Source organism: Dipteris shenzhenensis, chromosome 8 (assembly GCF_047967505.1).
Source record: "Dipteris shenzhenensis isolate YYH24624 ecotype China chromosome 8, Dip_SZ_1.0, whole genome shotgun sequence".
NCBI lineage: Eukaryota > Viridiplantae > Streptophyta > Polypodiopsida > Gleicheniales > Dipteridaceae > Dipteris > Dipteris shenzhenensis.
The window spans coordinates 2,482,156-2,498,872 of record NC_141603.1 but is presented as its reverse complement, the minus strand read 5'-3'; the positions used below and the strand labels follow the sequence as shown (position 1 = coordinate 2,498,872).

The 16,717-nt window shown below is 45.9% G+C and overlaps 1 protein-coding gene and 1 pseudogene across 1 annotated transcript; both read right to left on the bottom strand.

Moving 5' to 3' along the window:
• Positions 1-1,945: 1,945 nt before the first annotated feature.
• LOC147898957 (L-type lectin-domain containing receptor kinase SIT1-like) lies at positions 1,946-3,733 on the bottom strand (annotated as a pseudogene).
• Positions 3,726-14,824, bottom strand: LOC147898956 (lysM domain-containing GPI-anchored protein 3-like). Its single transcript, XM_087378463.1, has 5 exons — positions 14,103-14,824; positions 4,397-4,508; positions 4,122-4,298; positions 3,993-4,024; positions 3,726-3,852 (listed from the first exon to the last, which is right to left on the bottom strand). The coding sequence occupies exons 1-5, from the start codon at positions 14,791-14,793 to the stop codon at positions 3,803-3,805; spliced, it is 1,062 nt and encodes a 353-aa protein (XP_087234589.1). The 5' UTR covers positions 14,794-14,824; the 3' UTR covers positions 3,726-3,802.
• Positions 14,825-16,717: the final 1,893 nt, after the last annotated feature.

Below are 16,717 nucleotides of genomic sequence, written 5' to 3'. Positions count from 1 at the left end.
GAAAACTTTGAAGGGATTTGTAAGACGAAGAGCAAGACCAGAAGCAAGCATGGCAGAGGGATGGCTTGTGCAAGAGTCATTAGTATATATCACAGAGTTTCTTGCATCCACGGATCCTGATATGCCACAAGCTTAGCATAACAAGGATGATGATCACATCGTTGGCGAGGTTCTCTAAGGAAAAGGGATTGAAAGAAAGATGAGCGAAGAGCAAATGGAGAGATTCAATAAGTTTTGTATCCTCAATAGCAAGGAGATGCAGAAGTGGATTGAGAGATATGAAGCGGCTAAAGCAGAAAGAATAAATGCAAGGACGAGATTCAGAGTAATGTATAGGCGATCGCAACCATATCCACAAGATCTGGCTCTTCTCCCCACTCACATGTCACTTGATTGACTACAACTGGCTCTACGTAAAGCCGAACACGATGGAGAGACAATAAACGAGCGCGAGTGAGAGTTATCATCTGGATGTATGATGCATGTAAGTTTCTTACCTCTTGATGTAATTAAGTATTATTTATGGCAATATACACTATAAAATAGATGCATCTTCATTGTTTTAATGATGCTCTTTTACAGTACAAAAAGTACAGTGCATTATGGTCATATGGATGACATTTTCGCATGGAACGCATCGATTCAAAGAGAGTCACTTATGATTATGGAGTCATGGCTAACTTCACACAAGATAGCCAAGCAAGTGCTTCGGATACCAATCTTCTCTCCTCACAGTTGGATTATTGTGGAACCATACCCGAAATCTATGAAGTTGATTTCAGACGATTTAGTATTTTCATTCTTGATGTAAACTATTTACAACAGTCCCCATGTGACAGTGAGAAAAGATAGTAGCGATTTCTTTGCAATAGACTCCACCAAACTTTGGACTGATGAAAGTGATACTTTTGTTCTTCCCGAGCACTGTGTGCAGGTGCATACTAATGATTTAATTAATCGAAGCTTTCGTTTTTAAAGATCCATTGATACATGTAGTTAAGCATAATTTCATATATATAATTGACGACATTTGGCATCCATCTTCAATATAGGTGGTTTTTCATCCGGATCGTTCTGATCCAAGATAGTGGTACGTGATCCAAGTTGCACCACGAAGTAAGCAAAATTTTGAAGATAGAGATGTGGATATGGAGATGCCACTACCAATGCCGGATCCAATTGATCTAGATGAATCTAGCAAAGAAGATGAAGATCACAATATGAGCCAAGAGGAAGATGCACATAATGACATCGCACGGGAGGAAGATGGAGATCACGATATTGAGGAAGAAGACAACGATCATCAAGAATCACCACACTTTATTGAAGAAGATGATCAAGTACTTTTAGGTGAACGTATGATGCTAGAGTACGATGATGATATAGGAGATCAACTCGGTATAGAGTTAGAGATAGACTTGTTTGGCGTGTTAGACTTGGAAACCATTGATGTAAATGCTCTTCATTGATTTTTTTCATCTCAAACTTGAATATATGAGCTTCAAAGGCTTGATGTACATGCTCTCGTACTTTTATTCTCTCAAAAGATCAAACATGTATGAAAATTTAAAAAAAATTGCCATTGGAGAAAACTAACTTTTAAGGTTGATATGAGAAAAAAAGCTCTTTGTAAAATGTCGCTATAAAAAAGTATCTCAGTGTCGCTATATAGCGACACTTACAATTCTGATAAACATCGCTATATAGCGACTTTAGAAATCATCGCTATATAGCAACATTTATTTAAAGTCGCTATATAGCGATGCTTCACGAGGCGCGCTTCCGATACCGATAATTAGCGCCCTGCGTGCGCTAAACGTCGGTACTTAAATGTCGCAAAGTGCAACGACATAAGCTCTGAGATTACAAACACTACACCTTGCAGGGCTTGCTAAACCGCATCAAAGTTGTGATCAAAATGCGAAGTGCCGTAAAGGAAATGATGGGTGAAGTGTAAAGTGCGTTGAAAGAGGTCATGGGAGAATCACTAAGGAGTTACCCAACCTCGTCTAAGGTAGCCGGGGCTTGCTTTGTTAGAATAGCAAGAACTTGTCTCATGGTTGGGCGTTTCTCTGGAAAGCCAGACCAACGAAAAACAATCGTTCCATTTCATCAACATCGAAGAGTCCAGCCAGGCGTGGATCAACTACTTCCATTAGTCTCCCTTGCTTGCTCATGTCCCTCACCTTTTCCAATAAGAAAAAGAAACCGGATTCACATGCTACTCGAAAGCTCTGTCGCCCGCATGCCACCTCGAGAGCAACGATACCGAAGCTGAAAACGTCAGATTCTACAGTTGGGAGGCGAGTTGTGGCAATCTCTGGGGCAATGTAACCGATGGTGCCTGCAGCAGTCGTAGAACGTGGGATAACATCACGATCGACAACACGCGCCAGGCCGAAGTCCCCGAGTTTTGCCACAAAATTGGCATCGAGCATGATGTTACTAGGTTTCACATCTCGGTGGACAACCTGTTTTTCCCCTTCCTCGTGAAGATACAAAAGAGCTGTGCCCAAGCCGCAAATGATCCTATATCGAATGTGCCCGTCAATAACAAATTCATTGTTTGTTGCGAATAACAACTTATCTAGGCTGCCTTTGGGCATGTAGTCATAGATGACCAGGAGCTCTCCTTTGTGTTTGCACCATCCTTGCAGCTGCACGAGATTACGGTGCCTCAATTCACTGATGATGCGCAATTCAGAAACAAGATCACGCATTGCCCTGCCACCTTTCTCAGCTGCCACCTTCTTCACTGCTAATTGCAACCCGCCCCTCCTCAAAATGCACCTGTAAACTTCTCCTTGTCCCCCTTGTCCCAGTAGTTCGGAGGGGCTGAACCCCTTGGTGGCATCATACAGTTCCTTGTACTTAAACCTCTGCGGACCAATGCCCGACATGTTTGGTTCTCCTTCCTTTGTCCGTCGATTTCTCCGAGTCACGATCACACACGCAAAAATGACTCCCACATTGACGAGAACCCCTAAACATACAGCTCCCGCAATAGGGACTGGACGAATCGAGTGCCCAGATCCACTAACACGTTGGAGTGCATGCGATGGAGGTACGCTTCCGCTTATTGGGCTGCCGATTCCAGATTGGCCCTTACGCGGGCAGAAGGTGACCGTAAAATCGACACCTGCAGCGCAAACCTTTGTATTGAATGCAGAATCTGATGGAGAGGTGCAAGCGGTAGGGCAGAGTCTCCTGAAGATTTGAGTGTAGTTGTTACAAGCGCTGGTGACGTTATCAATTCCTGTGCATGGGCTGGAGCACGCCACGACTGCGCCATTATCATAGACTCGGAGCGCGGGAGGGCAAAAGTCAAGGGACGTATCGGTTATATTGCAAGAGGTGCTTTCGCATGAACTGACGTTCTTGAAGGTCGAGTAGGGAGATGCGGAGATCGTGAGAGGCAGATTGAAGCCGCGAACGACAGATACATCGTAGTAGTTGAGATTGGTGGCTCCTCCTAGCGTGAATTCTGCGAGGGTAGTGGTGCTCAAGTTCTCGCTAAAGGTCCAAGATTGATTCTCGACTGCAAAGAATTTCCCTTTCCATTTGGAATCAACCACGACGGAGGTGGAGTCGCCAGTGCCGATTTCGTAAGGTAGACCAGTGTCTACTAGTCCTTCACAGCTTGGAAAAAGGGTGTAGGAGCATTGATTCAACAGAGTGATTGTCGTTCCTGCATCCGCGGAAACCATCAGGAGTAAATCCTTTCATTCATCTGTCCAATCGTTCGAGGCTGCCTCCTGCGGATGATTAACCAACGGGACCTGATCCGGTTGGCACTATTGAGTTACCTGACAAAAGGGGAAGGCGAGTACAGCAATGGAGGAGGCGGAGATGCTGCAGTGAGAAGATGACCGTCCATCAGACAAACATATGCTTCCAATCTTCACAAAGCCATGCTCTCGAGAGGTAAAATTCACAAATTTTGGCTGTTCTCACTCCCCACTAAAAATTCAGACAGAAATTATGCGCCATACCTGGACAGGTCGTGTCGACCTCGGTCTCCAGCCTGCACAGAGCCATATCCAACAGAATCAAAACTAATTAGCCTGCAAAATTAGAAGGCGATGCAAGGGAAAGTTTCGCAGCCCCGGCAAAGTCCTTACGTTGCTATGATTCCAGCGCTGGTGTAGCCCTTGTAGATGCACGATTCCACTTGGCATCCGTGGATTCCGGCAGCAGCGCTTGAAGCACCCATAGTGAGTATGAGATTTGAGCTGTTGCAAGTGATGGTGGAGCAGGAGCTTCCGATTGTTGCGGCCGGAGCTGCAGAGCAATACAACCTGCAAAAGCCCGAATACAAATCGGTTTCAGGCACAAGATTTCGGCCGGGAATTGGCCGATGCTTACTTTAAACGATGCAAGAACCGCGAGAACCTACGAGCCATTGGAGCAGCCGCACTGTACGCAGTTATTGGCAGTGAAGACGGAGCTTCCATCAGGAACAGTGAGGTTACCGTCGATAGCAGTTTCCGAGAAATTAGCTTTGCACACTGCAACAAGATGAATTTTTTTCATTAGGCCTGCTCTAATGAAAGTACGACAACGGAGAAGATGCAGAGAGTTCTCAGTGAAATTCTCAAGCCACTAGCAAACTATGTCAATATCGCCAAGAGTCTGCACGGGGGATAAATATCGGGGCCTATGGTTTGTCGACATGCGCCGGTAAATATACTCAGATCAAAAGATTATAAGTGGCGTGGTTTGAACCCGTGTCCACAAACTTCTGCTCGTAAGCCTCTGCCAATGCAGGAGATGATAGTCAAGTGCTTATAAACATATGTGTATAAACACATGTCTATAATCGCCGCTCCGGTGCTGTGAAAATCCACCGGCCTGCATGGGTCCCGCCTCCACTCGCCTCAAACTATATACCCCGAAATCTATCGTAAGGCCAATTCTCTCTGAAGATGTAGAGAATCCACAGCACAATTCTCTCTGCAATTCTCTACGTAAGAATTCTCACCATCAATTCTTTATCTAACAAGTACAAGATGCCGCTCCAAATCTGATGAACAAAACACACACTAGTGCTCCAGAGGCAACCATAGCGAATGGATCAAGGACAAAACAAAGCCAAAAGAAGAAACAACCCAATAATAAGGATGTTCTGTAGGAGATCGGGATGAAGGTAGATGACTTGTTTGAAGTTGCCTCTTATATTCATTAGGAGACAGAAGACGAGACAAAAATGTGGAGACAATGGAAGTCAAAAAATAAAACCCAATGCAATGAGATTAAACAACGGCTCGCATGCATAAGTGAGTGACTCTTGGCTGTCAAGCTTTTGGTTACCTGAATCTACTGTCTATTATTTGCAAGTTCAATCGCAACCGAAAGCAAGTTTTTACCTTCAATGCAAGTTGGGCAGTGCGTCGAATCCAAGCTACACATATGTTGCATAGAGAAATGCTAGGAAAGTTTAGGGCGTTTGAAGAAAACCATCAATCATAGATTTGAGTTGCAGAGATTGAAGCATTGGAGGGATGGAACTTGACACTAGTCAGCCCACAGATTTGAGCTGCAGCTTGGAGGGAGGCCTTGTCTTCTGTGATTCTAGTAACGTCAATTACATATTTGAGGCGCAGAGCTTAGAGCTATGGAGGGATGGAACGCAAACGACAATCGAAGTCAGAGTCAAGCAATCTTCAATTACATATTTAATCATAGATATGAGGAGCCGGGAGCTTTCATCAAGAACTGAGCTGCCAAATTACAATTGATGAGAAAATTAGTCATGGACGAGAGGCATGGTTGGACCCTGGAGGAACGACGTGAAGAGCTTCAAGGCTCGAGCAGGGCTACAATTGGGCAGTGTCCCTCATAGTCACAAGTGCTAGATTGACATATCCCTGCTACCATCCTCCAACCTACACAAAACAAAAAATTATGCTCATAAACTTGTGCTCCGGGCCAGAGTACTGGCTGCTTAACAGTAGCCATTCAAATTCGTTGGCCTGCCCCCCCTCATACCACAGCCTGTATGGCACCGTTGTTTTGAGCTTCATTATCCCAACAAGCTCATGGGCTTGTTTACTTGACCTGAAAAACCATAGCACCATATCTTGATTGCCACTGTATAGTTTCGAGCTCTAGATTAGCTTGCACCACACGATGCAGAAGTGCATAGAATACAAGATGCCAAAGCATAGCTGAAATCACCCCATTAATTTGCACTGGAATAATCAAAGTTTCCAAGAATTAATGCTTGCCGTCCCAAAAATTTGCTATTAAAGTGCACGGTAGATTCATTAATTCAAGGACATCCTCATCCCGAGCCTACTCAAAAATCGTAGGTCGACGATAAATGAAAACCCACACTGCCTGCAACATCTTACTATTCTTCTTATCTTATCTTACTATTCTTTAAGGAGAGGATCCACGTGGAGCGTTGTGGAGGTTTGGGAAGAGGAGGAGGGAGCTTCGCAAGAGGTTCGGGAAGCAAAGGAGGAGTTTCTAGGCTTGGAGGAGAAATTCTCGCGGGGGGGGGGTTGCCACGTGGAACAATTCTAGAGGTTTTGTGAGAGCTTCGAAGGGGTAGGTAGAGGAGCATCCCACGATAGGATGACATGTGGTGATCACAGAAGGCAAAAGCAGACTGGCCTCTGTACCATGATCTGTGTGCCCGTCGCTAAGGAAGCACGTGGTGCCAGTAGATTCACGGGTTAGAGCACTCAGGGAGTCAACATTCAGACTACTGGCACGCAGCTGAAGCGAACTTGCAGACCATCAATCAACGGTCATAGAATTTAAAAACTAGCAAGACATAAACATGACGTGGCATGCAATAGTGCAGACGATAACGTGGCACAACGGTGTAGACGAGGCGCACAACCATGCACTCTGACACGTGGCACGCACAGACATGTATAGGGACAGACACAGTTGTGCGTAGGGTGGTGACATGGCTCAGGTTGCAGAGCAGAAGGTAGTGACATGGCATGGCCACACGGGCTGGGTTGACTGACAGCACAACTAGCGTGGTTGACGCAAGCAGAGAGCAATGACGTGGCCACAGTTGCTGCACATCCGAGGCAGATGCAGACACAGAGTGACTGAGGTGGCATCGCCATAGTCCGCGAAACCTAGAGGCGCAGTGCAGAGGGTAGAACCCAGAGTGTGTGGCGCTAGCTTGGCATACTGTAGCACACTCCAGTCCAGAGTCTAAGTAGCCGTCACGCCGAATCATGCGCGCTAGACATAGGCAGAATCATGGACAACGTAGTAAACGGAGACTGGCGGGAGATTTAGAATGCATGACATGGCATGTGCGAACCTGATGACATGGCAGCGTACAGAAGATGGCGCTCAGAATTGATGATATGGCATGCATGTGGCACAAAAGATGGGGCAGAGACCAATGAGCCAGGTGGCACGGCACATGTCAACCTCGCTTCGAATCGCCCTTGCGCCACGTGGTGCCATTAGGGGGTGCCCGTACCATAGGTGATGCCATAATCAAGAGTGCCCTTCACATACCTGAGCACTCGCATCCCTACATTCCAATGATTCTCCTGGGGCTTATCTCGGGCTTATTGGAGAACTTGCTTAAAATGCCAACAGCAAAACTGATGTCCGATCTCGTGTTGCATAGATAGATGAGACTGCCGACCAACTTCCTGTACCTCCCGATGTCTACTGGTGGTGAGGCATTCTCCATACACAACCTCACATTTACCTCCATAGGTGTAGCTATCTCCTTGCATTCGGACATACCAAATGCCTTCAAGATCTCCCTTGCATATTTTTGCTGAGAGATAAAGATCTTGCTTGGCTCTTGCCAGACTTCAATCCCCAAACAGTAGTGCATCAAGCCTAAGTTTGTCATCTCAAACTCTGTGCTCAACGCCTTTCTAGTCTGCTGGATCATGTCTTCATAGTCACCTGTAATAAGGAGATCATCCACATATAGAACAATAATAGCAGTTTTTCCACCTTTCCTGTACACATACAAGTTAGCATCTGAGGCACATCTTTTGAAGTTTAATTTATGAAAGAATTTGTCTATCTGTTGGTACCATGCTCTTGGGGCCTGTTTCAGCTCGTATAGAGCCTTCTTCAGCTTACATACCTTGTTCTCAAAATGGGGGGCCTCAAACCCAGGTGGCTGAGCACCTCCTCCTTGAGGTCACAATTCAAGAATGCTGATTTAACATCCATTTGATAAACTGGCCACTTTTTATGAGCAGCCACCAATAGTACTGTGTGAATAGTGGTCATTCTGGTAGTCAGAGCGAAAGATTCCTGAAAATCAAACCCTTCAACCTGCGAAAATCCTTATGCAACCAATCTGGCTTTGTACTTTTCCAAAGTCCCATCAGCCTTGTACTTTACCTTCCAAACCCACTTGGTACCAATAACCTTTCTGTTAGGTGGTCGATCTACCAGCTCCCAAGTTTCATTCTTCATGATGCTGTCATATTCTACTTGCATAGCATTTTTCCAATCTCGGTCTGCAAGTGCTTTCTCCAAACTCGTAGGCTCCTTTACTTTTGCAATAATCTCAGCCATCAAGGCCATATTGACTATGTGAGCAGAAGCCCTCCTTTGCTCCTCGATTCTCTGAGACGGCCTTGGTCCATCTGCATGCTGCTCAACAGACATAGGCATCTGGTTATCATGGTCGTAGAGCTACCTTACCCATCGCGGCAATGGCTTTTTCGGTGGTGTAACAACAGGTTGGTGACTTATACCTTCATCATCTGATATTTCCTCCTTTATAGCTCAACGAGTCCATGCCAAAAAGATTTTGAATGGACTCAGATTTATTGATTTCGGGATCTATGGCTCAAGATAGAAGAATTGTTGATTAGAAAATCGATTTTGACAATCCAATCTTATCACGAGTTGTGAGATTGTCCTTCCCAAATCCTGAGAGTGTTTAGTCATTTGTTTTGGTTTTGTTTTGAGAGTAGGCATGGCCACACACCCACCCACCAGACAGATCTCATGGAGAACTCCATTTTCCATGATCCGAAGGTGTGCACACTTGGGCGGTGGTTTCGCTACCTCTGCAATTCATGCATGGATCCGTTTGAGCAATCGGTGGCCCTTGCAGAAAAAACTTTCTGGGATAGTGCCCCATCCAATTGATTTGTGCCACCGGCTATATTTTCGTTCTCTGCTCTGCCTGAATTTACTCCATGTTCACTCGCATCTACTCCTTGTGTAACCTATGCACCCTATGTGTGGCTTGGATGGTCCGTTGTAGATTCATCATCCCTCCTAAGCAACTTCTCACACTTGGACATCGTGGGAATAGGCCCTTGGATGTGTGTTCCGCAATAGACAGAATTTCAAGAAGCCAAGGCTCAACTTCGCTCAAGCTCTTAGTAAACGTCTCTAGTCAGTGGAGATTAAATCTCCGCCATCCAATTAGGACACAAAAAGTGGCCTTCATTAACTGTGCCATCAAACTACCACGTGGCACCACTCGCTACGCCCGCCTTCTGCGAGCCCTTCACATCTTGTGGTCGGGCATTCTGAGCAGGAAGTGTCGGAAGCGATCACAAGCCAGATTTCGAGCAGTTTCGTAAGCCATTTTCTAGCCGCTTTCCATCCCGAAATGTCCGACCACAGCCCATTCTCCAACATGGAGGGGCTTTTAATGCCACGTGTACACTTTTGGATCATAGGATGGCTCGTGATCTGACACTACATGGAGAACGCCTCTTTTAGATCATCGGATCTACCGTGAATCCAAGGGCAGAGGTTCGTCGCGGGCAGAGACATTTGTAGCCGCTGGATGCAATGAGATCCAATGGATCTCAAAGCAAGGGAATGATTTCTCTTAGATCCAAAGGCTCTAGTGGGCCGCAGCAAGGGCGAGATATTGATGGGGGGCGGCATTGAAAATTGGGGGACAATATTCCCATTCCGAAAGTATCACAATTGGATGGCTCAGAGCTGCCATCTAAGCCAATCCGGCTGCTTTAGGTGCTTGGAATGCCCTCCCCTGAAGAAATCCCCTATACGTGGACTTAAACAATTTGTACAGATGATTTAACAAGTTCCATTGATCTTTTTGGCCTGACCTGTGCGAGAAGGGTATAGAAACGATTCCTCTCTTTCCAAATGTAAAATATTTTATTTTTGAATCTTTTATGCTTCCCACATGGAAATATTTGATTGTGTTTTGCATGCATCAGTTAATTGAGGTTATAGGTTTTGACAGAGAAGATATTTCTGAGCTGTGCATGTCAGTATGTGTAGGTGTAGACTCTCAACAAACTCGATACTGTCAGGCGTGGATTTTTGAATAGACTATAGGATTCACTTCTCAACTATTCCCGAATGGAATGCTACAAATGAGGCAAATCCATATTATTTGTTTTTATTGTGTACGAGCAGCATGGCCCATCTACGATGGGTTAGAGTCCCGCTCCACTGGGTCTCAAGAAATAAAAATTCAAGTTTACACCATACGCATTGCTTGGCTTGGCTCTATGCTTAGTTTACTTAAAGAATCAGCTAGGTGAGGTTGCCATGTGATGTTGATTGAGGGGTAATCATTTGCACACCCACCCCCCTCTGCCCCCTATCTCTCTCCTCTCCCCACACACACATGCACTCTCTCTCTCTCTTCTTTTTCTTTGATTGTCTTCATCATGCACTAAAACCTTAAGGAAATAGAGTACATAAAGATAGCTGTCATCTAGCTATTATTCATGGGCAGTGTACCAACCGCATCTGCAGCTAAAAGTCAGTTACATAAATGCACAACGGTCACCCTGACATGTCACTTGTGGACTAAAACCTTAAGAAAATAGAGTAAAGAAAGATAGTTGTCATCTAGCTATTATTCATGGGCAGTGTACCAACCGCATCTGCAGCTAAAAGTCGGTTACATAAATGCACAACAGTCACCCTGGCATGTCACCAGTGGAGCTCAATATCTCAACACTCCCCCTCGAGCTCAATCCATGTACACCAAGTAGGTCTCTGAACTTGCGCAGCTTCTCTGTACCCAATGCCTTCATGAATATGTCAGCTACCTGCTTCTCTGTGCTGACATAAACTAGAACAATTAAACCTACTAGAACCTTCTCTCGCACATAGTGATAATGCACCTCAATGTGCTTTGTTCTAGTATGATAGATTGGGTTATTTGCCAAGTGTATACTGCTCATGTTGTCACAATAAATGACAGTTGGCCCATTTGTAGACTGATGCATATCATAAAGTAACTTATGCAACTCGGAGTAACAGCCGATTCAACAGTTCCAGCTCGTACTTTTTCCCTCATCCTCCATCATATCAAGACAGTAGAACAACACCCCAGCAAGATGGCTATCTATTAGGCGGTTACCAAAATTGAAGGAATGCATCAACAAGGCAGTGGCTGAGATGCTACAAAAGCAGGTAATACGGCCTTCATCCAGCCCTTGGGCAGCAGAACCTCATCTCACAAAGACATCAAACCATGATCTCCTTTTTTTTATCGATTTTTGCCCCTTGAATGTCGTGACAGTTCATGATGTTTACCCTCTCCCACACTTGGATGACTTGTTGGATCAGCTGGGATCTTCATAGTTCTTCACGTCTCTCGACTTGGCATCCGGATATTGGCAAATACTTTTGGATCCACATGATGCCGAAAAAATAGCTTTTCGGACTCTTACTAATTTATACCAGTTCGAAGTAGTGCATTTCAGATTGTCAGATGCAGCAAACACATTTCAAAGAATGGTTAATAATCTATTCCACGATTTGATACAACAGAAGGTGCTCGTTGTGTACATTGATTCACATGGATTTGTGGGAGCAACATATGGTTGTGCTTGAAGAAGTCCTAAGGTGACTACAACAAAATAATCTTACTGCAACTCAAGAAATGCAAATGCGATGCTACTGAATTCAAGTTCCTTGGTTTCATCATTTCACATGCTGGTATCCAAATGAATCCAAAAAAAGTCCAAACAATCTCTGACTGTCCAAAACCTCAATCAGTGAAACAGTTGCAGAGATTTCTAGGGATGGTAGCTTTCACAACCAGATTTCTACCCAGATATGCAAAGGTGACATATCCGTTGCACCAACTACTGAAGAAGGGAGCCAAATTGATTGGACACCTGCTTGTGCAGCTTCATACAAAAGATTGAAGCAGATGTTGTCTTCTACCGCAGTACTGAAGTATCCTGATTTCTGGAAGCCATTCTTATTACGAACTGATGCCTCTAACGAAGGTTTAGGAGATGTTTTGTTGCAACAAATTCCAATCGAGAGGCAATTTGCTCTTTTTCATTGCTACAAACCATGAACCCCGCCTTTACGTAGCCACCGTTCTTTGTTCTCATTTTTCAAGCAATTTCCATGCCCATCCATTGTTCAGACATTTGGGAATATATAGTGTCCTAGAAGCCCTTAGAACCTATTACTATTGGCAAAAAATGTGACCTTTCATTACTGCACGTTTACGAGCCTGTCAAGTTTGCCAAACCACGAAACCGCCAACTTTCAAGCCGCTTGGTTTTCTTCATAGCATATAGGTAACTGAGTCTTTTGAATTAGTCGCTTGGGATGTTGTTGGTCCTTTTCCGCAATCTTTGCAAGGAAACAAGTATATCATAGTTCACAGAATATTTAACCAAGTGGTGTGAAGCGCTTGCAGTTCCAGAGATTTCAGCTGACACTATGGCAAAGCTTCTATTAGATAATGTGACTTTTAGGCGTTCTTGTCCAGCCACCATTATTCCGGATCAAGGCACAAATTTCACGTCGCAAGTGATGGAAGTTTTGAGCAAATGCTTAGGAGTGGATCTCTCTTTCTCGAGCCCGCATCATCATCAAACGGTGGGCCTCACCGAAAGATTGCACAAGACTCTTAAGCAGATGATCAAGGTCTACATCAACCCGAATCATGATAACTGGAACCAGATTTTGCCTTACGTTCTTCATGCCTACCATACCACCGTTCAGGCATCAATTCGCATCAGACCTTTTCGAGCCTATATGGACGTGACCCTCAATTCCCTCCCCAGCTACCAGACCTACAAATTTAGGCCTGGTTCAAGGACGCAATCGACTGGTACCACCATCTTCAACAGGTTCAACCAGTTCTGAGATCCGCAATGCTCAACAATCTCCGGATAGCCCAAGCAAGACCATATCGTCATTATAATACTGGCCGTCAAGACGTGCAGTATAACGATGGTGATCTATTATCCAGCGCGCAAGAAGGGCATTTCCGAAAGTTTTATTCACAATTGGCTCAAACCCTATAAGGCATTGCAACAAATTCGAAAGTACACCTACAAGCTCCAACGTCTACATAATAATTGGGTGATGTTCGTTCATGTTAGTCGCATGAAACCCTTCATGGGTTCTAGCTAAGGGGTGTAGGTAAGTCCTTAGTGGCAGTCGGGTCCTACATGTCCAACTCTCTCTCTCTCTCTCTTCACAGTATCTACCATTTCATATATATGGATTAGGCAGTGATCGTTTAGGGCCCTGAGCCTCTTTGCATTTGCATCATCTTGTATTTCGTTCTTGCTTCCGTTCAGTGCCCTCTTGTTCGGTTGAGCTTGCTTTTTTGTTCTCCTCAACCTCACAGGAGCCTGTGTCGTAAAGGAATCAGGACATGGGCTGACAGCTAGGACCAGGGAAATGCAGATTGATCTATCGAGCGGTTGTTGAACAGGTTCTTGCTGAGTGAGGGAGAAGCGGATCTGCTCTGCACGGTCCTGGAGAAGGTGCCACAGACTTGGCCTTCGAATTGAGTGCTGGCATCAGGATACAAAGTGAACCCATGGGTACTGGGCGAAATGTCCCTACGTAAGCTATCAGACAAGCTTGTGTACCGGACGACTTGATTCACGGCCAATCCTTAATCCCCGGGGTACTGGGCGAAATGTCCCTAGACAAGCTTGTGTACCGTCGCTTGATTCAGGGGCAATCCTTAATCCCCGAACTGAATTGGAGGTCGGTTGCCCCGCATGGCGCACTATCAGGAAATGCAAATCGAATCGATACATCATTCTGCAAATTTTAAAATCCAACTTGGTTGCAGAAATCATGGCAATTCGAATGCAAGGAACCAAGTGCTAAGAAAATGCAAGCTGAGGCTAAAACAGGTCCGGAAACTGAACCTGTTATAGGAATGAAGAGCGTCGAGTACGGTTGCAGTGAAAAGTTGGTCCCCAAACTATTAATAGTCGCCAGAGCAGTTGTTGTTGTATTGAAATCGCTCGCAATCGCGCTCAGATTGTCCTCCGTTTGAACAACGTAAGACAGAAACTCGGCTGCATGGCCCTCGTCGGTGCCGTTGCGGCAGGCACAGGGAATGGGTATCGTAAACACGTCCCCAATGAAGATCAGATTGGGATTGGAGATATTGTTGGCGGCCGCGATTTCTTGATACGTGACGAGAAAAAAGTAGTAACTATTAGCAATGTATGAGAGGGTGTCTCCGGCATGAACAACAGTGTAGTTTACGGAGGTGAGGATACGCTGGCGCTGGGGGCCACAACCGCAGCTGGTTTCAGGGATGCGAAGCAATTTGCCGAAGGGAACAACGATCTGGGAAAGGTTCAAGGAGGGATTGAAGTTGTTGAAGGAGAACAGGGTGAGGGGGGAGACTGAGAAGAGGGAGGAGATGAAGGAGAGGAGGAGGTTGGAGCGGGTAAGGTAGGCAACGAGGGAAGGGCAAGGGGGGTCGGAGGGGGAGCAAGTTTCGGGAGTGATGGGGCCAGCGGAGGAGGAAGGGAGGAGGAGGAGGAGGAGACAAGTGAGGAGGAGGAGCAAGGAAGGAGGAAGAGGAGAAGGTGGTGATGACGCCATAGCCAAGAGCTCCAGAGCTTACGGATGTCATAGCCAGAGCTTACCACGTGACGAAGAAGGTGAAAGCTAGACACGGCTCTAATTCGTCAAACACGTCCGCCTCGTGGGGTATCAACGTAATGGGCTGTTTGAAAATAACGGCCAAATTCGTGCACTCCGCACGAAAATCATGTGAAACCATGTGGTGCATTGTAAACTCTTAGGGGCTTAGCACATGGGAAGAAATAGGATGGGAATGGGAAAAGGTGGTCCCAAGTAATCCCATGCATATTTCTATCCTATTCCCATCCCACCATGTGCTAACAAAAAAAGAACTAGGGATGGGTTTAGGAGGAAGAGGACACATGGCATCATTTCATGTGTTTAAGAGGTGGGGACCTTGTGGGGACAAGGACACATGTCATCCTTCCATGTTTTTGAATCCCTAAAAAAGGGGAACCCATTCTTGCTGCCAAGGTCTAGAGGCCATGGTCCAGGATGAGAGAAAAAGTGGCTACTCCCATTCTAAATCCATCCTAGACCACTTGGTGTAGGATGGAAGTAATGATGACAAAAATAATCCCATCCTAAACCCATGCTAGCCCCATCCATGTGCTAAGGCCCTTAGATATGAGGTCTAAAATTGAGGGACTTCCGAAAACAAGGCACTTGCCCATAGTGTTGGCCACCAATAGCCTTCGAGAAAAACTTTCCTTGTCGCTTCCCCTTGGAAGTGTCGTCTTGCAATGCCCTCATGGACTTCACCCAGGACCGCCACGATCTCATGAGGCATTACACATCTTCCCAACATTTGGTCCTTGCCCGTCCCGCACAGTTGTCCTGCAACGAGTCGACAGGGTGCAGCTCTCAGAACCAATCCTCTGGCAGCTACCGCTTCCATCCCAAGGGGCGGTCTTCCTGCCATTAAGCACCCAACGACATCTCCACACCACTCTAGCATGGCATCCAGCAAGCCGTCTTCTACTCTAGCGGCCCCTCCTCTCGACTTGACACGAGACATGCGACCGGCAATGCAGTGCTGGACATCTTTGCGGACCACTATCCTGAAGCTGAATCCCTGAAGCAAGAGGAGCCACCCGACCACACAAGACAAAGCAATGCTTGATGGCCGGTGCAGAAGACAAAACCATTTGCCAGTAAATAGTTACATCATTGCCAGGGCTTCCCGTTCTGTGGTAGTATAGTCGATCTCTGCACCATTGAGCCACTGACTGGCGAAGCAGAACGGGCAGCCTTTCTCACACCCAGCAGGCTGACAAAGCACACTCCCAATTGCATACTTGGATCCATCAGCACGAACATAAAAACCAATATCCCAATTGGGAGATATAAGGATGGGCGCTGCGACCAGGCGCCACTTCAAAAGCTCAAAGGCTCAGTCGCACTCTTTGGTCCACAAGCATTCCACCAACAACCCGCAAAGTGGTCTAGCCATCATGGCATACGGTAATATAAACCTCCCATAATAGCCGACATGTCCCATAAAGACCTGTACACTTCGAAATTTGTAGGAGGAGGCAATTCCACGACGACCCCGATTTTGTCCATGATAGTTGCAATCCCATGTTGAGAGACGACGCGTCCCAAAACAACCCCGTGGGTGACCATGAATTGGCATTTTGCCGGATTTAGGAGGGATTTAGGGAGATGATTTACTCCCCGCACCTGACCAGCACTGCTTCAAGACATTCGAAATGGTCTTTTTCATCCGAGTGGATGCACAAACCATCCAAGAGCACCCACAAAAACCCATCTAGAAATGATTTGAAGGCGATGAACACGACCCGCTAGAATGCAGCTGGGGCATCACAAAGGCCAAATGGCATGACTCTACATGTAAAAATACCCCATCCTACAACAAACGCCACCCCCGACTGGCCTTTAGGAGCAATTTGCACTTAGTCATAGCCATTGAAGCCATCCA